This window comes from Molothrus aeneus, chromosome 20 (genome assembly GCF_037042795.1).
Source record: "Molothrus aeneus isolate 106 chromosome 20, BPBGC_Maene_1.0, whole genome shotgun sequence".
In the NCBI taxonomy this organism is placed as follows: domain Eukaryota; kingdom Metazoa; phylum Chordata; class Aves; order Passeriformes; family Icteridae; genus Molothrus; species Molothrus aeneus.
In genome coordinates, this window is record NC_089665.1 from 6411844 (window position 1) to 6437526 (window position 25683).

Below are 25683 nucleotides of genomic sequence, written 5' to 3' on the forward strand. Positions count from 1 at the left end.
GACGGGGGCGGGCACGCGCCGCGCCACGGCGCCCCCTGGCGGCCGGGAGGACCCACAGCAGCCGTAGGATGGCACCGACACCTCGCCCTCTCCCCCTAAAAAATAAAAAACCCCAAAAAACCCCAAAACAAAGAGGGCGGAGGCGAGAGGCTCTGTCTAGTATTTTATTAGATTTCGTTTCCAATATACCTGTATTGGAAGATTTAGGAGACAAAAAAGGCACAAACTCACATTTAAAGAAACGACGAGATAATCTAACCCATTCTACAAAGTGTGTGTCGCCAAAGGAAAGAGCACGGAGAACCCGTTGGGTATGGCGGGATGAACCCAGAAGGGCTGAGGGATGTGAGGGGCGAGCGGTCCTGGGGCAGGCCGGGGCTCGGGGGCTGCCCCTGGAGCCCCAAAGCCGGGTGGGAATGGCGATCCCAGCGCATCCAAGCCCCTCGGGATGGAGCCGATCCCGCCGGGAGGGTTCTCGCCAAAGCTGATGGAAGATACGGCACGGGAACGCTGCGTGATCTTTGCTATGCTCACTAGCAGGAACCAAGCGTCGAGACTGAAGGGTCTTTACAGGATTTGTCTATCCAAAGGCTGAGGGATGCTTTCACTTAGGATCAAATTGGAAGGACAGAAAACAAAGGGCAGGGAGCAGAGGGGGAGGATTCAGGCTGAAGGTCCTGTAGTTTCCCCCCCGCCCTCCCTCCCTCCAAGTTTTTCCACTAATCAGGAAAGCTTTGTGTAAAAGCTCTTACTCTGAAATCAGAGGATCAAAAAAGGATTGCAATGGTGGAATGTTACAATCTGCTTCCACGGCGATTAGTGTCATCAGATGGAAAAAGCCTCTTGGATAACACAAACTGAAAGAACAAGTGTGCTATGTGTATTCTCAGGGTGCCCTCAAGTGTAAGAATCCCTCAAAACGTAACCAACAAACACGAACACAAGTCAGTGCATAAATTCTCTGTTAAAAATACTTCAAACTGAAAGAACTCTAACTGGGGCCTACACTCCTAGAATACTTGTGGAACAGCTATACAACATGTCATGAAACATCCTGGTCCCAAATAGCCTCAAAGATTAAAATTTAGTTTCTTTATCTATTTTACAATAAACTTGTTTTACTTCTGCCTGGTGAGATTGCTAAAACCCCTCAAACCCCACCCCAACCCCGCAGAACCGTCTGAGGTCACTGAGAAGAGCCTGCCAGAGTTACTGGTACAATTCAGAGCTTATTGCACTTAGACATGAGTAAGGCAAAATAACAAACTGAAAATAAAGGGATAAACTGCCCCCTCCCCAGAAACCAATGCCATCCTCTCCCTCCAGAGCATTCCCATCTTCCTTCACACTGAAAACAGCTCTGATCCCAGCACAGCCTTGCTCAGCAGGGCATGGGAGCATTTCAGGATCTCCTGCTTGCAGGAGTGGGAAGGGCTGGAGGAGTCAGAGTATTACAGAATGCTAAAAAGACTCCTCAAAAGTGGTGATACACCCACGACTGTTTGGCATTCAGGGTTTCATCTTAATGCTGCCAAACACAGAAGTGGAAAATAAAGTTATTACTACTAGGGGAGGGAAAAAAATCAAACATTGGGCCTTAGGGATAAGCAAAGAAGTAGGATTTTTTTTTCCTCATATGTATTGAAGAAAGCAGCATTTCCTTGATTCTGTTCTGCTGAGTTGATTGTCTAAAGCTGATATCAACATAAGGATAGGTACAGTAAATATCTGAGTTCATTAAATAACGAGATCTCTTTACATTAACAGCATCCTCTATGATTTATAATAACCAACAGATATCCTAGCAAACTGCAGGACTTTATAAGTAGTTTTTCTTACAGCACAAAAGGAGATATTTCAGTCAGTCTTGCAATGGGAAGAATATTATTGCTGAGCAGAACCACCGCCCCAGGCACCTGGATGTAACCAGATGCCAACACCTCTCTTGCACACCAGCCTTTGCAACATCCCAATTTGTCCAGGGAGAATCACATTGTTGTTATTAGTCAAAACCATTCCAGCTTTGTAAGTTATGGGAAGTCTTAATTCATAAAGAACCAGGAAGTTGCAACATGTGTCAAGAAAGATTCTGTAAGACTGACACACACAGCTGGAGGACAACAGAGCTACATGGGCCAGAGAGGCCCCTAAAATGGAAAATCAACAGGTAAGTGCTGAATGCCTCAGTACAGGGCCCGACTGCAGCTTCTGGGCAGTCTTTAATTCATGTTTGTTAAGACAGAACAAAGTAATGCCCTGCAGAAGCCACAAATCCCAACTCACCACAAACCAGGAACTCTCTGGCTGCTCCTCATGTTGCACTCAGGTTACCTGCCATTAAATATCTCCCTCTGGGAGCAAGGGTGAGAGCAGAACATTTCATGGGAAGAGTTTTGCACTTTTAAATATGGACTACTTCCATCTCCAAACAGACATTCAAAGAACAGTGAAGGGCTGGGCAGAAACAAAGGTGGCAGTTTATCCCACTTGGAAAAAAAATAACCAAAACCAAAATAACAAAAAAAAATTCTAAGTCACCACATCACAAGACTATTTGAGCTAAAAATGTCACTTGGAAATCAAACAGGGCCACATGGAAATTGGTCTGAACACAATGAAAAAAAGAGGAGGGAGGAGTTGTAAATACAGATCTCTAAGTCACACGGCCCCCAGGAGGAGGAAGCTCCTTGGGATGCACGTGCTAACATTGGAGTGCTTAGTACCAGACTGTCTATTTGCTCACAATATTAATTAAGGGGCATCTAGAATTAGCTATGGGAGGTTTAAAATCGCCTGCCAGCTGGACAGAGAAAGGCTTGATCCAGAGATGGTCCATCAGTCAAGGGTGTGCATTCCCTGGGCCTTCCTGATGACTGTCTTGCAAACTGAAACAAAGAGACAACAGGGAAATGGTTCAGGATGGCTTTGGGAGAGCAGTGTGCCAAGGGAGGGGGCAGACAACCTTGAGAGAGCAAATGTGAGTCAGGCAGACAATGCAAGGTTACACTGCAGCTCCACAGGAAATGGAGAGAGGAAAATCAAGTGGCTGAAGCTGCATTCAGAATTAAAATATTTCTATCAAAGACACTCCCTCACCTTGTGTTCCCCACTTACCACCAAGCAACCAGCAGATAACAGAGGGCAAACAGAATACATAGTGAGCACTCCAGGAGGATGTGGTTCTGCCCCACCCCATTCCTTCCAAGGATAATTAGGATGGCATTTTACTGCCCTAATATCTTGTTCTTCCCAACAGAAATGGACAATCCCTTCTTTCCCCTTGCTTTCTTACCTCTCTAATACTATACAACACAATTGTATATATTGCATATACTATACAATATTTTTGCAGTGTCTAAGAAAAATTTGGCAAAACCAGCTCCCAAACTGATGACATATTTAACAGAATAGAAAGAAAACAAGTCAAAAGCTTTAAAATGGTCATTGCTGCTTCTCCTACAATGCCCAAGTGTTACTCCAAGCCTTGGTCCATTAGTAAATACTACTAACAAGCAATGGAAAAAATAAATTCCTCATAAAATGCTTGGAATGCTCAATTTCCAACTGTATTCTAAGCATTTGCATGTCTAACTTACTTTTTTTGAGACTGACAAAAGTTTCTCTGCAAGTCATGGAAAGTAACATATGCATTACAGAAATAATAGCAGTAAGCTACAGAATATTCTAACATATTTTTCTTACACTTTTCACTCAGACTTTTCTTTAGAATAGTTCTGAAATGAGGCAGTAAACCTCGCTCATCAACCTGTCAGTGAAATGGCTTCACTATGAAAACAATCAATAGCACAGATTTACTTGTCAGAAGATATGAACAGGATCATTCCTCACACAAATGTTGGGGGTTTTAAACCAAATAGAGCAATAGAGATTTTTGTCAAATTCCTTGATACCTACAGTGCACAAGGAAGGAGTCATATTAGTCATCTGCAGCCGACATTCCTTTCACTGGATCTTTTTCTCTCATCTGAAAGAGGAAAGAAGTGTTCAAGTAATGATTCTCACGTGTGTTATCTCAAAATTTATCAGTATGGAACATCTCCTGTGTGTAAGACATGGGTTGTATCTCAGCACCTCAAATCAGTGATTGTGAAATGCACATGCAGGCATCACTTCTGGTTAAACTGTGGGTTGGCAACAGATTTGGAACCATTATCCAAAGGGCAAGAGTGTACATGAAACTGTAATGAAATATCCTGAGGCTTTTGAAGGGAGAGAAGGGTGCAGGGCAGGACACAAACCACAGAACAAGGTTCTCATTATTACCCAACTTGTGTTTCTCAGAGTAAGAATGCTGTTACATACCCCCACTACCTGCTTATGGTACTTAGAGCTATAAAAACCTTTTACTCAACAGGTTTCTGGCAACTAATGAGGACAAAATCGACCATTCAGCTTTGAGTAAAAGCAAACAAGATATTGAGACAGTAAATGAATCATTGCCACTCAGCCCCTCATTACCTGTGGTTCAATACATTTACTGCCTCAACAACAAACAGAAGGAGAATTCCATAATGATTAGGAGGAGATGCCAGCACGATGGACTCATGGCCAATCATTCACAGCACACACAGCATGACCTAAATAGCAGGAGCACAATTCACACCATGCCCTGACAATGCAGCAGCCTTTCCTCTCTGCTGTGTTGGAGAGAAGCAGCTTCTCACACATCCCACACCTGCCCTGCTTTGCCACTGACCTCATCCAGCTGTCTCTTGGTCTCCTCCTCCATCCTACGGATGTCCTCCATAGTCAGATCAACCCACTTATCAAGCCAGCAGAAGAGCTGCCGGTGGAAGTTTGTGAAGAGCCTCTTTTCTTGCTGCAAAAGGAGGAATAAAACACAAACCAGCTTAGTCACAGGGCAATTACCATGGAGCTGACAGCACTGGAACAATTTTCAGAGATGTGTAGAATCAGCTCCCTCGCCCACCTTTCCATCTAGCTGCCACAATTGGAAACTGGAGATAGCTAATTTTTATTCTTTTATCAGAATATCTAATCTAGAGCCTTGAATCCCCAGAGAAATGCCTTTTTTTTTCCCTCCAAACCTAGACAGCAGTCTGCACACTGCACTGAAAGAATTAGTGAATCTCCTTTGATTTGACAGTATTGTTCTGACTGAATAAAGTGCTCCAAGCTGGGTTTACTTAGAGCACAAAAGTTGGTCTGGAAGTGCAGAAAAAAGGAGAAACAGGTATTTTTTAAATCCTTAACTTGCTAAAAACTAGAAGTTAGGAAATGTAAAGGGCTGACATGCACCTATATAATTTTTTTTTTCTTCTGAAGTGACCTAAAAAATGCCTAAACTTGTTTTTCACAGCTGAAAATCTTTCATCACAGGTGACTAATGTGCACAAACTACTCCAGGTTTGGAGCAATTTATTTCTATTTTATAAGAGATAAGGTAGGCAAAATCATTATATTAGACAGGGATATATAATGCCTCTTGGAAAGACCTCATTAAGGAAGGACACTTCAGTTTTTTACCAATTATGGTTTCATATCTCATCAAAAGCAGCTTGAATACTTTGATGCAAACCTCTAGATACTCATAAATAGAAAGAGATTGAAGACACTGCTTTATTCAGGGCTTTTGTCAGAGGTATTTGAAATCCTGCAGCACCATGGTCATTCCCTCTTGGAGCTGCCTTGAATTGCTTCTGCAGAGGCAGCTCTGCGGTTTATCAATATTAACCACTGAGAAGTCTCTGTGATCTGAAGGCACAGGAGTTTTATGAACACAGCACTGCCTGGAAAACCACACACAACCATTCCCAGGTGTAGCATCCTGCTGCAGCTCATGGACTATAGACTCCACCACAAAAAAGCTCTTTTCAAGACACCATTTATGTTTTAAATTAATGAAGTTTCTCACCATCTGCTTATTTTTAACACAGGTTTTTCAAGCAGCAGACTAGGAGAGGAAAATGTGAGTAGAGCTCCAGGACTTGTCAGAAAGATCCTCAGCAGCAAATTGAACCCAGCTTTAACTGGGTGCAGAATTTCAGGCAGAGGCATTGCCTGTACAGCAGGTGGGTGATGAGATGTGCCCCATTCCCACATCTCTCCCCATCCCAGAACTTACCTTCTGTATAAAGTTCTCCACTTTATTTTGCAGACCCCACCACTTGAACTTGACTGTTACCAGCTTGTAAGCACACATGTATGGACAATCTGACTGCTTCCCCAGGTCCTTCTGCAAAGACACAAAGAGATTCACATTAATCCTCCAGCCAAGTGTCTCCAGGAAAGCAGCTCCTTCAGTCCTAACTGTGAAGTCTTCCCACAATTCCCCACAATCCTCTTGCATTGTTACACCTTTCTTATATTTCATTGACAAGTTTTGTCACACCTTTGCTCACCCTTTTTCAAGGCATGATGAAACTAGACCCTGGTTTCCTTCACAGGTGGCTTTCCCTCCATTCTGAGAACAGACTATTCCTTCCTCTCCTCTGTTGTCCACTCTTTCTTCCATTAAAATTATGTCTTTCAGCATCTTCACTCTTATACCACGGCTACTTTGCTTCCTTAAAAGTCTCTCCATAAAGTCCCTACCTAAAACATTTTGGAATTAGATGATATCATCTGAGTCATGATTCTAAAGTCTTAAAGAAAACTCCATAAGGTTTCCTATTTCCCATTACAGGAGCCATAACCACTCTTCCCAAATGAATCACATCAACCTCAGCTTCTGCCAAGTTTGCCTGCCAGGAATCAGACCTGCACATCAGGAGCTCCCCAAATCCCACCCAGGGTCCCTTTTAAAGACTGGTATTACATCTGCACTTGTAATGTCCTCAAATTCCAAGGATTTCAGTGAAAGGTTACACACTGCTGGTCATTACTCAGCTATCTCATATTTGAATTCTCTTGGGTGAACCCTTGGGCTGAGCACCAGACAGCTCCAGAGATTTCCTGGAACTCATTCTGTTTGTACCAAGCTCTTCATTTTTTCTAAAAGAAATTATTTATTCATCTGTTTTTATTTTAAAAGAACAGATTCAGGACTGAGTTCTGTATTTCCTTCTACAGAAGAGATTCCAGTGTTTTCCAGATGTATCTTTGGCTCTAAACCCCAGTATCTGTCCTAATACAGCTCCTGAACTCATCAATACAAACCTTCCAGTTGGGACCCAGAGGTCCACGTCCAGTCTTGACAGATTTAAACCTTGCTGGATCTTCTTCTGCCTTGTAATCCTGTTGGACAGACACAAAGATTAAACACAAATTATCCTACTGTTTTCCAGCTGTTCTTTCACACAAAGGATTTCTTTTCCTGGCCCAAGACTAGCCTCTGCCTTATCAAGAGCTACTGTTTTCAGACCTCAGCATTAGGTCAGACCCTCTCCAAGGAAATGTATTCACACTGTGTTGTGTCCTAGACCTATGAAGAAGTGGTAACAAACTGAGATGACCTTTGTAAGGCTATCAGAGGTTCTGTAGGATATGTTTCCTGTAACCACTTGTTCTCTGGGAGCTAAACACTGCTGTTACACAAAGCAGCTGTGCTATCTAGGATTTTTCACAGCACTGTATCCGTGTGATGCTCACATGCTGCTCACTAGAAGAAAAGTACAGACAGGCTCTCAGTACTACCATGAAAATGGTATCAAATATTGTTTGAAAGTCAGGAAACTCAACCAACATTCCATTTTTATACAGACTTTTCTTCCCAGGAAAGAAACATCCCTTTCTCTCTCACAGTAACTGGAGCGGTTCTTAGAACCAAGTATTGCCTACATCATTTCCAGATACACTTGTGAAGCCATGGTCAATCTCAAAAAGAGGGAAGTTTAGGAGAGATCCTGTATGGAAAGGGGAGTGCCATTTCCTGCTATTCAAACACTTCAGTCAGCTGCACTGCTGGAGAAATACTGTTGCATGCACAGGCAACACATTTTACAGGCAGTGCTGACAGTTTTTAAAAGCTTTTCCTCTGGCTTGCATGAGCAGTTTTAAGGAAGGCCTTTCTTCCTCTGTCCATCCTCCCCCTTGTCCTGCTGCCTGTGACCACCCCTGGAGGCCCAGTTTGTCCATGATCCCCCCTTTTAGCACTGGGCCTCCCCCCCAGGGAGCTGCTACCCCCCCACCATACCTTGGGGAGTACTTGGCTGCGGTCAGCAATGTCTATGTAAATGGCTTCTACACTCTTCCATACCTCTGGCTCCAGTTTATGCACCTGCAGGGAAAAAACAACACTCAAGGAGCTGCTTCAGTGGCAGAACACTCCCAGCCTAAGAAAATATAAAGCCAGATGGAAATGCAGACAGCCAGTGCTCCCCTTCCCACCCACAGAGAGGCAAACACACAGCGGGAGAGTTTCTAAGGAAGCAAAGGTGCTCACACAGAACAAGTGCTTGGGGGTCAATTTTATTCAGTTCATGTGAGAAGGCAAGAGAAGGGAGTCTGCCTTGGTAGTGAGACAAACATTTGAAATGCAGGAACACTGTGAATAGACAGCTCCACACAGCACTTCTCTAAGCCAGCACAGAAAGCAGCACTGTGACATTAAAGAGATGAGTAAAACACATGACACAAGTACTCACATTCTCTTGTGTTCCAAGATCTGATTTATGCCAGGTTTCAATTTTGATCAGGAAGTCATCCTTCATATACTCATTCTGTCATCAAAATAAAGCTTCTTGTTATTCTAGGATTATATAATTATATAAGACAAATATATAATTTGTCTTCTTATTACACAGATAAGCATTAGGAGAGTCAACTCAAAGAACTAAATCAAAGAATGAACTTTCCATTTGACTGGGGTCCAACTTAGGGAATTTCAGAATTCTTTGTAACCAGATCATTGCTTTCAGCAAAATTGATTGATCATTAATTACTTAGGATTAAATAAACCACAAGCTGTTCACAAGAGAAACCACCATAAATTCTATTGTTTTAGTGAAACATTTGGAGTTTATAAACAGCTTTTTCTTGAAAGGACAATATCTGCCACTCTATTTAGAGTTTAGAAGGGGTAACAGAAGTTAGCTAGGCAGAAACTGTCTTTCCACAGATATTATTGATCTAGCACTGAGTACATATTTTGATGCAACTCTTCAAATTAATAACAATATTAAACTGATGTGCTGAGAGCTCTTGACACTGAAAGGGAAGGGACAAGAAGCACAGTTCTGCCAAGTAAGCAAAAAACTTTCCATTTCTCACTATCACTGTGAGTAGCAAAGGACTCCCAAAGTAACCCTATCCTCCCTCAGGGGAGCAGAAACAAAAGCACAAGCCAGTGAAACATTCAGCATGTAGAAAGGAAATATCTAATTGAGAAGAGATTAATCAAGGGGGCAGCATGGCAGGACCTAACTGGTTTTTACTCAGTTTACCCAAGCAAGGGCTTGCTCCCATTTGTAAAGCTGAGCTTTGCTGAGCACAGACAGATCTCTGTCCATGCTCACATGGACACACCACCCTTGGGAAGGGCAGTTCCTCTATGGGATCTTACAGTGATAAAAGCTAAAGTGCCTTCAGCTCAAGTTAAAGAGCTTCTTCTACCCAGAACACCTCATTTCAGACATTATTCTACAGAATATCAGTAAAAGCAATACTTACTGTAATAACTGGTCCAAGAAATCAACACATGGAAAGAAAGAGACACAGTACTTTAGTGAGGAAAGACTGTACAGCAACCACTGCCCTCCTCCCACTCTCAGCTCCAGCTTCCCAGGTACCTCTGAGGGAAAAGACATGGAAGTTGATAAAACCCAGCTAACTTCACCCCCTTCTCCTCTGGAAATTCTCAGAGAAACCCAGAGGAGCAGCAATTAATTATGCACTGCCACTTGTGCTCCCTGGCCTGCAGCCAGCTGGATGAGAAGATGGAATAAGTATGTTCAGCTGACAGCATTTTACCAATCCTTTCTCAGCTTGCAGATAAGGAGCCTCTCCACAGCTCCAAAGGAAACCCATGCTGGATTTCAGGCCACAGCAGCCCTGCCTGGAGTAACCAGACCCTCTGCATCTCTGCTGCTCGTGGTAACTGAGCTCCCTGGGCAGCCAGGCTCAATTATTCAACACAGAAAAGCAATTAAAGATCCTGTAACAGTCAGCAGCTGCTCTACCTGAGCAATTCTACTCGAGCAGAAGGAAGCCTGAAGCTGGAGGTGAAGTTCTCTGGTCTGTTCTGAAGTCTAACATCAGGGCTTGATTAAGGAGCAGTTTGGTTTTAAAGGTATTCTAACAATTTTTGAGTTTCCAAGCCAGCATCCTGCAGTTCCCATCCCAAATCACCTATCATGCACATCCAGCTGCCTTCATTACCCACTGCTGGGCTTGGACTGTTCCAAACCCCTAGCATGTGAAAATTGCTTTTTACAGCAACTGTACAGAAAGCCAATTATTTGGGCTGGAGGGAGAGAACAAGACAGCAGAGCTGAGGCTAATTTTTCAAAGGCTGAACTTCATCTCAAAGAACATTTCATTATTTCTGCAAGAAGGAAGTGGGGTTTCTTTCCTGCTAGTCCAACAAAATCTGAATAAAGCAGCAATAATTACAAACCAGGGCCTTCCCACTTTGCCATGACTGTCTGCTGGGACTATGCAGCTGCCTCAAAACAGGTTCCTTCACCTCCTTAACTTCTTCCCTGTGGGGAAGACTCCTCATTTGTAAAGAAACAAATTAATCTGTTCAGAAATGTCCCCTGAAACTTCAATGCTTAGCTTGCTACAAATTAGGACCTGCTTCTTGAGGCATTACAGCAGCAACTCCTACATGTTTCATTGCAGTTATAACTTCTCAGTTTCTTGACATTTGGCCACAGGCCATGGTTACACTCACAGTGGAACACACATCAAATTGCTTTTCTAAAAACATTTAAGCAACATTAATATTTAAGTCAGACTGCAGAGAAGAACACTGTTCCCCTTGGCACCAGCCCACAGGTACAACTATGACAATCCTCACTTCATTGCTGCTGCAGAAGTTGTGAAATCATACAATAACAACAACCTCACTTATAGTTTATACTCTCAAAGGGTCTAAGCAAGGCTTCCATTCAAAGTACATAAAAACAACATATTACAGCACAAAGAAGTGTGCAGAACTGCAGAAAGTTATAAGCTAGGCATTTAAATTCCCTCCATCTCTATTACTACTTTGATAATGGCCCATAATATGTATATTAATTGTGCTTCTCAGAGGAGATATAGGGAAATGGAAGAAGGATGCAGTCATAATAATTAAGAAAAAAATACCACGAGGCACAATTAAGTAAAAGCACTGCTTTATTCCAGTTTAGAAGGCTCTGTGAAGAAGCAAGCTGGGCTCCAGGGACAGCACAGCAACACCACCTTGGACAGGAGGGCACAGGCAGAAGCACCAGCAGCTCCTACACTCAGCTTTGGTTCCTACTGAGTGCCTGGCTGTTAAATTTCAATTCCAGTGAGGGCTGAAAGCCTGCCTGCTCTAAGCCAGCACAGCATTTTCTGCTGCCCAAAGATTCACAGCAGGGCATCCAAGTCTCCCCACATGCAACCAAAGCACCTGAGAGCATCCAAAGGAAAATGGTCAAAAAAGGCAGCCCCACAACACATCCATGGGATCTCTCTCACATCCATGGGATCTCTCTCACATCCATGGGATCTCTCTCACATCCATGGGATCTCAGATCCATGAGTTCCCACATCCATGGGATCTCTCTCACATCCGTGGGATCTCTCTCACACCCATGGGATCTCTCTCACACCCATGGGATCTCAGATCCATGAGTTCCCACATCCATGGGATCTCTCTCACACCCATGGGTCCTCAGATCCATGAGTTCCCACATCCATGGGATCTCTCTCACACCCATGGGTCCTCAGATCCATGGATCCTCACGTCCACGGGCTCCTACACGCAAGGGTTCTCCCCTCCTGTCCAATCCCAGCCAAAAGAAGGTTTCACTAACTTTTCCAAGCTCTCTTGTTTCATGTCAGGCTGGCAGATTCTCTAAACAGATTTATCAGCCTCCGCATCAAAACTGCCTTCTGCTCCAACCCCCACAACAAAGCACTTTTTATCTCATATTATGATGCTGTTTATTACAGTTGAGGGTTTGTTTTTTTTTGCTTTGTTATCATTACTAGCATATTAAAATCTGAAATTTCTTTGATTTTGTTGAAAAGTCTTGTACTTGATTTTAGTATCCCATTCTTCAGTGGAATTTTATTAGTGTGTGAGTGAAGGACAAGCAGCTTGAGAATAACAAAAGAAGTAACTCCATATCTTTGTTTCAGAAATTGGTGGAGAAGGAAAAGAGGAGGTGGAGGATACAGCCAGGCATTTAAATCAGCCCAGTGGGCTCAACATGGAAATAAACTAGACATTTACTAACTAATTTAAGTAACATGCAGCAAGAAAACTGCATAAAGTTTAGAAAGGTTGTGAACAACTTCGTTTCCACATCTTCTGTGAGACATTAAAAATTTATTCTAAAGTTGATGGCAGTATCTGAATTTTGTGTTTGAAATCCATTCCACTACACTGCTGCATGTAATTTCACAGACTGAAGTAACACTATCGTCTCCCACTGCAGAGCTTTTTCCTTCTTTTAAAACACTTCATTTAAAATTCACTTAAGTAAATTGTCAAAAAAAAGGGGGGGTTTATATTTTGAGTTTCAAGAACAGTTGGAATTTTGAAGTGTTTCGTTCCCATGGCAACTGTACCACTACCAACCAGCAGCAAATGTATCCTCCAGAGATACAAACAGTACAAAATGCTGCCAAAAACACCACATAGGTTTGGAGGCAAAGTCAAATTTTCAGTTTCCAGCAGTAAAGCCCAGAGAAGCTGTAGTGGTTAAACACTATGGCTGGTAACTTCAGTAAGTAAATACTAACCACTCCTGTAGAAAATAGGTTTGACATTATTCCAGCACTTTACACAGCTCCCAGAGCCTCAGCCCTGCCTTTACAGATGGATTCACTTCATCTGCAGCATTCTCTGTTCAACCCTCACTGACCTCAGATCCTGCAAGTGAGCAAAACCCATCACTTAACTCCTTCTCCCTTCACCTGCACTAAGCAAGAGGCACCTGAGATCTGCCCTGCTCCCCTCTTGCATCTTCCACTTTTTCCCACCTGGCTATGCTGCACTTGAGCACATAAAATCACCCTCCTGTATTTCTTTTATCTGTGTTACACAGCTGTTCCTTTAGGAAGATTAACAGGTATTTCTTGGTCTGTTCTTTCCCTCTCACAGAGGAAGGTCACTCATTAGCAGCACATCAGGCAAAGGCAGTTCTTTTACCTCCTCACTGTATTTTGCTTTTCCTGACCATACAAAGGGCTTAGAGAACAGAAATACAAAATTTGAGACCTGGAACAGCTTCTCTACTGGTTGCATCTTTCCTTATACCCTCCCCTACCCTTTTTCCCCCTGCTCCCAGAAAACAAAAAGGGAGAATCCAGAGTTCTTCCTCAGGCACTCACCAGTTCTGCAGTAGGGATAGGCATTCCATGCTTTTTCATGTATATTCAGAGCTCCTTCAGGGGCCAGCATTCTCACAAATGTTGGCACTTTGCTGTAGAATTTGGAAATAGGAAAAAAGGCATTGATAAGGACTACATGGAATGAGAACTGAGACAGGCAGAACATCACCTGAAATGCAAACACCAGAGATTTGCACAGTTCTGGAATTGGTAGGGCTCTCCCCAGCCCCATTACAATGTTTTCCAGAAATGCTAAATCAAACATGTTAATATAAATCTTCTTTACATAATGAAAGAAAAAACAAATGAAAAAAAAAAAAAGAGGCTGAAAGCAGGTTGAAATCTAGAAGATGTTTTGTTCTTTAGCCAAATTCAAGTATGAAAATATTGGGTGGCAGGATCAGACTTGCTTTGAAAAGCTCAAAGGCAGATTTTCTTGGGACAGGAGAGGGCGGCTGTCCCAGTGATGCTCACTACCAGGTGCTGTTATGCTCCTGCCTTCTGCACCTTTCAGCCTTTACATCATCTGTGATTTACAGCTGCTGCAGCCCCTGTGGTTCCTGCTGCCCAGCTCTGGGAGTGAAGTGGTTCCCATACCTCTGTAGGTGGTAGATCTTGTGTGTGTACTGCCCACGCTCTCCATCCCTCTCGTAGGGTTCGTTCACCAGGACTTCCACTCCTTCACCTCCACCAGTTTCATTTTTACTGGCTTCTGCCACAGAATACAGCTGCCCCACTTGATACTGGAGAAGTTAAAGACACATTATTACCATGGCTATAATTCAGCTGAAGTAATAACTTTGCCAGAAGAAGCCAAGGACAAATTTATTACCCGGGGAGAGGACAGAGAAAAGGACACCCACTTGTATGGGCAGATAAGCAGCTCATTTAATTTCATTTGAGATGGAAAGCTTGAGTGGTAGTTAGGAGGAAAGCACTGCCAGTGAAACACCTTTAACCCTCCAATGTCAAGCTCCAAACCAACGGAGAATCAGGAGAAAGCAGGAAAGAGTAAAGGAGCATCAGAAAGCAAGAAAACACAGATGACCTCAGGGATACTGTAGCAAAATCCATTGGGTTTCACTCTTTTTGAGTGACACACAGCTGTCCCCACAAAACTGAGAGTAAGGCACTGCCAGTCCTGAATCAATAAGCACACAGTGCTACATCCAGAAGAGTCCCAAAGAAATTCACATCAAGCTTGTTTACAAAATGCAGGATAAGGGGGAAAGGAGTGAAAAACTTCATAAGGGAGAGAGAAGATAAAGGGTACTTGCACCACCTGATTTAAATGCTCCAAGAAACAAACTCCTCAAATGTGCACAGCTTAGGAACCCTGAGGGTCAAAGATGAGCATCCCCCACGTGCATTTCAATCAACTGAGAATGAAGGCTGAAGCAAAGAGGGAATTTTCATTCTGAAAACTTTATCTAATGAAATAACTGAGCCAGTGTCCCAAATGACCAGTTGATCTATGCTGTCACTGCTCCCACTATTATTTTTCCTATTATCTTTGGTTTGGATTGTGTTGTTTTTCCTCTTAGCCACAAGCTTAAACCACTACCAGGGAGAGCACAGAATTTCAACATACAGTAAAATTCTCTCCCTAAAATAATTTCTCAGTCTCTTACAGACACTCACTTGGCAGCATTATTTCCCAGAAATCACTTAAAGTACTTGACACTACACAACTTCTTTCATAAGAGGCATTCACAAACGTTTCCCTGGGCAGAACAGAGGAAAAACCAAAAATAAACAAAAGAGAACATTCTCCTGTGCAGAAGATGTAAAGATTAATACACTCCTGCCTCTTGTAGCTGAAAAAGGGGATGCAGAGCTCAAAAGAAAAATGATCAAATGAAGAAAATTCACACAGGTCTCTCTGAGGCAAAGTTAGATGAGCAAAGTTTGAGGATGAAGAAGCTAAACCACTGATTTAAAAGGAAGAGTTCTAACTTAGCAGAGTTAAGACTTCAGAACTTTTAAGTGAGCAAAACAGCAACTGTTGCCAAAGGCAACAGTACAGGGACACAATCTGAAAGGGTAAACCACAAAGTGTTTGACACCAGAAGTGCAATAAAAAAAAAAAAAAAAAAAAATCAACTACCAAAACCTCCTAAAAATTCCATAACATAACTACAAAGCAATGCAACACTGTTGAGGCCATCTTCCTTTTCCACAGCATAAGGCTCTGCATTATAAACAGGAATAGCACTTCTGAAAGGCAGCCTGGAAAAGTGGAATACTGCTCAGAGCTGAGAACCCAGAAATACCTCACTGGGCTGGAACATCTTCTGCAAGGAAGGAAGATTTCTACAGTCGTTAAATTTTGTTGTCACAGCATCCAAAATAACAACAGTACCCAAAGCTCTCTGGTACTTTGTGCCATCTGGTGCCAGCCTGCTGGAAGAAGAGATGGAAGCCAGAGTAACAAGGGTAGGTGTCCTGGCCTCAGCTCATGTGGGGCAGGACAAAAATCAGAGCATTTTCAAGATAAGAGCAGCAGCTCTGGATCTCTCCAGAAGGTCCTGGCCCAGGTTACATGAGCAGCCCTCACTTGGCTGGACAGTTCCTGCACTGTCACAGCAGGTTGGGTTTCAGTCTGGGTTTTGGGCTGCAATACAAGTCTGTGACTTCTGACATTTCATACACCACACTGCCTTCCTTATGACTGCCTATGTATGACCCACACAAAGCAGAACACTCACCTCCCTCCAGAAGAGCAAAACATGAGAGTTGTGAAACCTTAGAAGCAAAGTTGCTTTAGCAGAGTAAGAGCCACACAAACCCTCACAGAACAGAGTTTATTATGAGTTTGGTAAGTACAGGATTACAGGCAGGACTGAATGGCTTTGCCTGCTTTGCAGCAAGTCCCAGGACAGAGCTCCAGGAGCACCAACTAATTCCTCTTAGGAACAGCCTCTTATTCATTCCTTCTCCCTTTCAAATACCTGGGTCAAAGTTCAGACACTAAGAAGATAAACCCTTTGGTTTAACATCTTCACCATTTAAACTTCCCTGTTATTTCTGAGCCTTTAATCACACTGATGAGAGAGGAAAAGGCCCAAATAAAACTGTCCCAATCAGCAAATCCCACATCATTCTCTCTGCAAAGGTAAACAGAGAAAAAGATTTTGGCTCTAGGAATCTGAACTCCAGACAGACCTGAGAGCACCAGAAAACTCTTCTCCTCTTCTGCAGGACATCCCTCTTGCTCTGTTCCAAACACCTCTTATACAGCTGAGAGAATATCTTCATTGCACCCAATTTCCTCCAGCAGGCCTGATCTCAACACAACCATCCTCAAGAGCAGTTGTTTTCCTGAAAGCTGCTTTGAATGCAATTAATAAGATTCCTGTGTGTTTGGCAAGCTCCTTGCCATGTGAAAAGGAACAAAGAGGCAGCACAGAATGTGTACACACAGCTCTAATCCATACCAGCATTTCAGTGGCAGCTGGCAGAGCCACCCACACGAGTCCACGCTCCCCAGGCTGGCACCTGCTGCTGGTCAGGGACTGGGAGCAGAGCCTGGCACCCAACACTCAACAAGGAAATTCCCTTTGCTCCCCACAGTGGGACAGGGGATAACCCAGCACAGCAGTGCAGCTTGCAGCCTGCACTTGAGCAGGACTGTGTTTTGGCAGGGTTTCCATGCAGAAGACAGACTGCTACAGTCCAACTCCTACATGCCAGTTTTAGTCATCACCAGGGCTTCTCTTGCACTGTTTGGTTCCCAGCTTGGCTAAGCAGCACTGAGATCTGTGTTGATTCAGTCACAGCTCCCCAGTGCCTTCTGACCACCAGTTTTCTCTTGAATTCCATACTATTGGTTAAGATCCATTTGCTAAGGGTGGAGACTGAACACAGAATCCCTGGTATATCACAGATCTTCACAAAAGACTCCCTCAGCCCTTTCATGATGTCTCAAAGTTACAATTAATTTCATTCCCTATCTTACACACTGGCATCAGATGCAACAATTTCATACAGAAGGTGTGAACTCTTAAGCCTTTTGAGCAAAAATCAACCATAGGAAAATGAAATCAGAAGTCCTCCTGCTAGCCAGAGATGCTTCATGAGCAGCTACACAGTCAGGAGCAACAACAAGTCTCCAGAGCCCTATTTAAGAGTTTTGCACACAAGGAAATCCTTGAAAGCAATGAAGGTTTAACAGCTGGTTTGTAGAACAGACAGCAGTGCAGTGACCAAGTGATGCACAGATGTGTCAGCATCTTTGCACACAGGAAGGGGGATGAAGCAATAAACACAGCAGCAGTCATCCTCTGAGTCAACACTGGAAATAACCTTTTTTCTTAAGCACACCCAGCTACACAGTCAAAACTAAGGGAACTTTAGAACTGCTCAGGGAACTGGCTCCTGAAATCTGCCCTACCACGGGAAAAGCACCACACCTTGGAAAGGGACATCACTCGTGGGACATGGTGACAATGTGCAAGTTTGGGGAGAAATTTCATTTGGTCAGGTTGGGGGTTTCTCCACAAGGCAAGCACTGGACCCAGAGTAGAGCAATACATGTCCTGAAACAGATAATCCCAGGGACCCACACAAGGAGTTTGCCAGAGACTGGCAGGTTTATCTACAGGCCAGACCCTCAGTTTTCCACACAGGCAGTCTGCACACGAGGCTCTGAACAGGCTGGGAGGGACAAGAGCACAGCCAGGGACTCGCTTTAACTGGATGAAGGCTAATCCCAGTATCAGAGAACTGAGGAAAACCCTGTGTTGGGTTCCATCCAGTCTAACCCCCTCAAAGGAACAATCTGCATGCTGCTGCTTTGACTTTCTATTTACACAGCTTGACACCAAGGAGCCAGATCACTACAAGGCAGGGTTCCTGTTATTCAGGAAGGTCCTTTCTGTCCATTGAGCTCAAGCAACCTGCCACTTACCCACCAGGTTGCATCCTTTGCTTACTTGATAAACTGATCATGTTACTCCTTCCTTTGTCAAGCTCTTGGTCTTGTGAGTGGTGCTCTTGCACAATAAAAGATCCAAACTTCCCTACTCTCATACTTCAGTCTGACTTCTGTTAAAACTGCTGGAAACAGATTCATGCAGAAAGCATAAAAGCTACAGGTAGGGAGCAAGCAACAGACAGAACTTCTGGCATTAACAGCCTTGTTCTTGCACTAACACAGAACACAGATCCAAACCCACTCCCTGATCAGAGTTCTGGGTTTTCTGTCAGCATCTGATACCTGTCACATCAGACTGAGCCACAGGAACAAGAAATTCAGCTTAGACACTGCTTCTGTTTTACCAGCCAGTCTGATGGCTGCAGGAATGCACTACATGAACTTCCAAACTGTGTTCTGTCAAAAGAGTGAGAGTTATAAAAGGGATGTGCTTAAAAAAGTGCTGCCATCAGCCAGCCCACCACTGTCTACGCCACAGTAGCTGCTATATTCAGAGGAAAGAAAAATGAACAAGAGTGCTGTTATCACAGCTCTCCCTAAGAGTTAGAACAAGGCCTTGATCAGAGTTCACAAACCCAAGGCTCACAGCCAAGGATCACAAGGAAAAAATAAAACACATCCAGAAGAAGGAATCTGCTATGGAAGTGCTATAGACTCAGTCATGTTAGTATAAAGATTAAAAAATTCAAAACACTTCTATGGTTAGATTCTCTTCAAGAGTGATGTTCAATGCAGGAGGGAGGAAGGAAAGGCAAGCTGAAAATCAGAGGAAACAGGAGGGAAACAGCAACTGAGTCTGCACAGTTATTCCATGGGTGGTTCCTTGTCCAATAGGAACTATATCTCTTCTCTCAATTCAGCTTTATCTAAACAAAAAGAAAGTTTGCTGTATGTAAGAGCTAAATAGCACAGGTCTTAAAAAGTCCTTTTGCTAAATGAACCTCCTAAGTAATTCTTGATCTTTGCCTAAGAGTTGAAAACAAAAGAGCTCCAGCAAAACACAGTTTAAAAGGTGACTTAAATCTGCACTAAAGCTTCCCCTTCATGTTAAAAAAATAGAAAAGAACAATAGTGCTAATGAAAAGGAAACTGCACTTGAAAACAGCCTGACAGCTCAAGATTTATAATCAGCATATCTGAAAGTATTTTGTAAGAGAGATGATTGGCACCCTCAGACTTAATACAATGATTTGGTCAAAAATGATGGTGAATGAGTAAGAGCTCACAGGGGCCCCTGAAGACAGCTTGCATTTTCCAGTTTTTGTTCATGCTTTGATCACAGGTTTATTTACAGTCCTAAAGCAGGAAGCAAGGAACTCACCTCCTCCACAGACACGGGCAGGATAACGCGGCTGGAAGGGAAACAGAGGCAGAAATTAGCAAATATCCCTGCAGCCCCCAAATTCCCACACTCCTCACAGCAATGGCTGCACAGCTCTCCTCTCCCCCCAGAATTCCAGCATCCACCCAGCACTCCTTAGGCCAAAGCCTATTTATATAACAGCCTCAAAGAGAAGCAATGATAGAGCATAATTGCAACCCTCTCCTAAAACTCTGTAATTCAACTGGTGATCCCTCACTGGCCTACAAACCCACACAGCACCCGCACCGGGTGATCCCTGTCCCTCCATCCTTTCAGCAATCCCATCCTATTCCTCACCAAACTGCTGGGGAGGTTTCTGTGGGCCTCAGCAATTCTGCAGAGATCTGCAATAGCCACAAGGCACGATTTGCTCACATGTCCCAAAGCAGCAGCAAACAGCAGAGGAAAGGCTTTCTCAGAGCTCACTGCAAAGCAGGCTGCAGCCACTGCTTTAAATGAATCTTCTTTTTTTTTATTATTGTGGTTTCCTGAACGCTTCTGAGAACCAACTGACTGGACAACGGAGCAAAAACTGCCTGAAGTCACACAGATTTTTTTGAAAATTATCAATTTAAAGCTGACAGAAATACATCCTTGTTAAGATCTTCTCCAAAACTGGATCTGTGGTTGACTTCTGCTTTCAGCAAGGATGATGTCAAACAAGGAACCAAAGCAAGAAACAGATAGGAAATGGATATGGCTACCATGGGCAGAAGAATTCCCAAGTCTTTGGGAATTAGTCTCAAAGGAGCTAGGACACAATCAGGGAAAAAAGCCCTCTGTATTAATAAACTGATTATGAAAAAGCAATAGTGGTGAAAATAGAATTCTTTTTTTACACTTTACCAAAAGAACAAACTGCAATAGGGGCAAAAGATTACAGATTATGCAAGATTACTTGTGACAGCAACACTTTATGCTGACTGCAAAGTACTGCAGAAAGAACTACTGAGAACTGCAAATGAAGTTGAGTGTCAATACAAAAAAAAAAGAATAATGCACTATAGGCACTCATTTTCACCAAACACGTGGGGTTAATGAGCCCCAAGTTAATTACTGCCAATATCTTGAGCCTTTATGGAAAAGCAGCAGGAAACATCAGCTCAGTGGCAGTTCAAAAGTAAATCCAATAGAGAAACTGGAAAAGCACACAGACAAAAAAGACAATTATGTCACTAGAATCTCCCACATATCAACATCTTGAATATTGCCCATAGTCCTGGTCACTTTATTCAAAGAGGATACAGAACAAGTGAAGGGAGCTGAAAAAGATGGAGATGGGAAAAAGCTTCTGTGTGAGAAGAAAGCAGTTAAGAGGAAAAAAACAGCTAAAAGGCTCAGGTAGGGAAGAGTTTTAGAGATCATAAATGATGCAAAAAAAAAAGTGAATGGAGAAGGAACAGTGACTGTTTTACAACAGAAAAATCATTAGGCAACAAATTTGAGACCAAATCACGTGTGCTTCTTTACGTCAGGTCTATGAAGACATGGCATTCCTTGCCAAGTACAGGAAATAAAAGCAATTTTTAAATGGGATTTTTAAATGGAAATCCATGTGCCACTTGCTGGTAGGATACATTGAACTATAATTGTTTTACTCACTGTTACATAGTGTTTCCAGAAAATAAAATGTATGTTTCCTTGCTGAAAGGAAAGAGGACCAACACCAGTGTAGTGTAAGGGAGGATAATAAAAAAAGGAAAGGGATTTTCACAGGTAGATTTTGCCATCAAGCATGATGTTGGGTTAGTTAACTGGATAAAAGTGTAATAAAAGAGGGGCTGGATGATAAATTAAAGTGAAAGACCAAGAAACAGGGAAAAAACAATTTCTTTGGAATGGAGTTCAAACATTTTTCTTCAGAAAACCTGGTGTAAAACATTGCTGTAAGCAAATTAAATTCCATTTAGGAAACTGGAAGACACTAAATCTGAATTGTTATCTTGGAGTTCAATGGAGAAACAGAAACACAAACAAAATCAGTGGTTTACAGTTTGTTCAGTCCAGCAAACCAAGAGAGTGGGGGTGAAAACCACTTAAAGGTAGTGAAGTGATAAATGAGGAGGAGGGAAAACTCCTCAAGAGGATCTTGAGGAAATCCTTTGCAAGAGCAGCAATGGGAACAAAGATTCCTAACTTTAGGGCAGAACTTGCTCAATTTACGAGAAATTATATGATGTGGTCAGCCTGAAAATGGTGAGGAACATTTGAGATCCCTGTTAGATTGAAATCTGCCTCAAATGCCAGCAAAGGGAAGTACAGCTGCAGGGAAGGTCAGTGGCATTATCGTCACTTCACAGGAAAGGGAAGTCAGTCTCCACACTCTGATTCTCCTCAAGGTCTTCCAAGGCAGCTTAAATCAAAATAAGGACAGCACGCAAGACTCCAGCCAGCATTTACAGACCCTGACACCAAAAAAACGCAAACAAATGAACAAAATCCATGCAGCTGATCTGCAGCACGGATGGATAGAAATGCAAGATAAGTCTGGAAGTCTGACAGGACATCAAATGAAAGGGTTAAAGTCATCACTGCATAACCATCAGAACAAGAAGCTGTAGAGAAATGATGAGACAGACTTGTCTGATAATAAAATGTGACATCAGGTTTTTGTTCTATTGCTCTATTTCTGTATCAGCTCCTAAAATACTTACAGGCATAATAAAAGCCATCTGATTTACTAGGGAGAGTGAGACAAGGGGTCACAGGGATGGAAGAATAATCTGCTCAGATGAGATGAAGTTAGAGATCATTTAGATTTTTACCACCTATGGTAGGAAGGCAGAAATTAGGCAGCAACCTAAGAACTAACATAAGAAACAGCAAAACAGTAACAGCAAAGCACTTCAAATAGCCAGCTCACACCAAAACAAGAGGTTTCAACATGCCTTAAACAACTGCTTCCTGGAACAGGAGATTTCATCAAAAACCATCTCAAATAGATGTAAACTGAGCACGTACAACGCCAAGAAAATTTAAATCTGAGCCAATACAGTGACACAACTCTGAACGTGCAGCTGTCAGAGGTGGTTGGGAATCTTAGAAAGTCAAAAATTAATGTTCATTTGGAAAGTCCAGCAGCAACCTTGACTGTCCTTAGAGTCACACATGTCTTACTAAGGGCAAAACAAATGGAAGAAAATAAATAGTATAATGGCAACATTGGAAGGTTTAGTGACCCTTTTGACAATGGAAACCTATAAAAGGAAACCAATGTAATAATTCTGGTTTTTTTAACCTTTACTCTTAACGTTTACACTTCCCACCTAGTTTCTGAAGCAGGCAGTGTGAAAGACCAGTAGGCATGCTGATATGGTGAGGTAAATAATATTGAGTAAAATGACTTTTGGAAGTGACAGTCACGAAAATGAATTGCTCATGCTGTCAGAAATCTGATTCAAAATACATATGTTCTCACCTTTACAGCACAGCTCACTGATAATGAGCTTTACTGTGGTACAGAGCAAGGGATTGTGAGCAGAAAAATGAAAAAGATACACAATAACCCAGCCAAGGTGCTCTAAGAGGGAAAGCAGTAAATCCACAGGAAAACATCAACAGAACAGATGTTGTAGAAGGAGTTAATTATCTTTTCATGCACCTGAAACTGAGCACTTGGGCCAGGTTTCTGCCTGCTATCCAGATTAACACTACAGAAGGTAATGGTGTTTTTGTGTTACAAAGAGCAGCTCTGCTGCTGCTCCTGAATTCTACACTCCTATTGTTTGGATAAAAATAGCAGGGGTTTAAGGATTGGGGGGGAAAAAAAGTTAATCAAGTTTAAAGGCAACTACGAGGATCAGTACAACCCTCAACGTAGTTTTAATATTTAAATCCACACCATGGTCCATAATCTCGCAAAGTAATTCCTGTAAGGAGGGCACAGTCATGTAGGTAAATGTGTCTAAGAGAAGACCTGAAAACCCACTTTATCACTGGGATCACAGGTATCTTTTGGAAGGGGAGAGATAAAAAATAAACAGAAAGCTTCTTCCATCAGCCAAAAGAAGTTTAAAATGATGGAATGCACTTAACTTGGGAATGCACTTGAGTTAACCTTAAGAATTCAGGAAAGAACTATGTGCAGAGTGCACACAGCTTTGAAGACACCCAGCCAAAGTGCACCGGTCCGAGAGCAGATTCCACGTTAGCGAGCACAAAGCAGCTGAACCAAGGACTGTGACAAGTGGTGACTAACAGCTACACACCCTCACGTCCAGCCAGCTTTCCACTCCTTCATCCCCATCACAGGGCAGGACAACCGCAGCAGCCTCAGCGTCAGTGAACAACTCCAAGGTGAGCCTTCCACACACAAAAAATATTTTGGAGCTACCTCATTGCTGACATTCTCGGGAGTCCCTCCACGGAGGTTACACAGCCGAAGGCGGGAGGGGATCAAAGCCAGGCTTGACACTCGGCTCTGTTACAGCGAGCACGACCGCCCCTGCCTCCCTCAGAGCTCCCACAGAAACCGCCGGGACTGAGCGGGCTCCCGCTCGGCCCTCGGCTCCCGGGCACCGGCAACACCCACCCGGCACAGCCGCCCGCGGAACCCGCGGGGGCACCGGCGGCACCCGCGGAGCCGCAGAGGGGCCGAGCGGCCCCGGTGCCCGCCGGCAGCCGCGGCCCCCGCCCCGCCGTGACCTTCATGCCGCCCCCACCGCCGCCGCCGCGGCCCTCACGGCGCTCCCCGCTCCCTCCCTCCCTCTCCGCGGCCGCAGTGCGGGGCAAGGCCGGGCCGCCCACCCGCGGCCGTCACCGCGCCAGGCCCCGGGCGCGCTCGGAGGTGACCGGAGGGGCTCAGGGGGACCGGAATGGGGGAGCTCCCCGCACTCACTATTCCTTGATGAGCACCATGGCGGCGCCGCCGCGCGCCTCCCGCCCGGGCCAGCGCCGCTGAAGGTGACAGGAGGCGCGTCCCGGAGCCGCTGCGCGGGATGAGCCGAGCCGAGCCGAGCCGAGCCGAGCCGCGCCGAGCCGCGCCGCACCGGGACGGGGGGGCCGGGGCGGTTCGTCTCTGCGGCAACGGCTGCGTCACCTCCGCGCCGCGCGCGGGGCGGGGCGGGGCCGCCCAGCTCTTCCCGCCCCCCGGCCCCCTCAGGCAGCGCGCGCCTCCCTCACGGGCTTCTGCCTGGAGCGCCGCTGATGTTTTAAATTAAAACGCCTGGGGTTTTGGTGTTTGGGGTTTTTTTTAGGTTTTTTCATGACGTGTAAAGCGCCTGGTGCTGTTTCAGTTTCAAGGCTGGGCTTGCCAGAGCAGTGCCGCAGTCTTCCCAGCAGTGCCGCTGGCAGCGAACTCCTGGCAAGCCCTCAGGTTGTTCTGGATCAACTCATCAACTCATTTTAAACTATAGCTGCTTCTGTAGGTTCTCTCAAGAGCTGTAAACCGCATGGTTGTTACTGGTTTCAGCTCGGGACTGGGGTTCCCGAGAAGTCTCCCTGCAGAGCTCCCAGAAATCTCCCTCCTGCCACCAGCAGGTTCTCCTTAAATCACAGAATGGTTTCACTCGGGAGAGACCCCAAAGACCCAAACGTCCTGTTCCATCCCCTGCCATGGGCAGGGACACCTTCCACCAACCCAGTTTGCTCCAAGCCCTGTCCAGCCTGGCCTTGGACGTTTCCAGGGATGGGGCAGCCACAGCTTCTCTGGGCACTCTGTGCAAGAGCCTCCCCACCCTCACAGGGAATTTCTCCCCAATATCTAACCTAAATTTCCTTTCTTCCAGTCTGAACCCATTCCTCCTTGTCCTATCACTACAGTGCCTGACAAAGGGTCCCTTTCTGGCTCCCCTGTAGCTCCTTCAGATACTGGTAGGTGCTGTGTGGTCTCCACACAACCTTCTCCTCTCCAGGCTGAACTAACCCAAATTTCCCAGCCTGTATTTTTGTCAGCTTCGTGGCCCCCCCTCTTTTGGGAGGGTGGGGAAGGGAA

At 44.2% G+C, this 25683-nt stretch overlaps 1 protein-coding gene across 1 annotated transcript; it reads right to left on the reverse strand.

Moving 5' to 3' along the window:
• Nucleotides 1-150: 150 nt before the first annotated feature.
• PITPNA (phosphatidylinositol transfer protein alpha) lies at nucleotides 151-24731 on the reverse strand. The gene is made up of 12 exons (XM_066563402.1): nucleotides 24589-24731; nucleotides 19710-19740; nucleotides 14050-14195; nucleotides 13453-13544; nucleotides 9592-9599; nucleotides 8568-8642; nucleotides 8117-8200; nucleotides 7141-7218; nucleotides 6107-6217; nucleotides 4718-4840; nucleotides 3916-3985; nucleotides 151-2885 (listed from the first exon to the last, which is right to left on the reverse strand). Exons 1-11 carry the CDS (start codon nucleotides 24606-24608, stop codon nucleotides 3938-3940), a joined length of 816 nt encoding a protein of 271 aa, XP_066419499.1. The 5' UTR covers nucleotides 24609-24731; the 3' UTR covers nucleotides 151-2885; nucleotides 3916-3937.
• Nucleotides 24732-25683: the final 952 nt, after the last annotated feature.

What these genes read in the sequence shown, in the direction of transcription:
- PITPNA (XM_066563402.1), bottom strand. Translation starts at nt 24,608, where the DNA reads ATGGTGCTCATCAAGGAATA. An exon ending in ATGGTGCTCATCAAGGAATA is followed by an intron (nt 19,741 to 24,588) that starts GTGAGTGCGGGG and finishes TTTCCCTTCCAG; the next exon opens with CCGCGTTATCCTGCCCGTGT. An exon ending in GCAGCCAAGTACTCCCCAAG is followed by an intron (nt 7,219 to 8,116) that starts GTATGGTGGGGG and finishes TCTGTCCAACAG; the next exon opens with GATTACAAGGCAGAAGAAGA.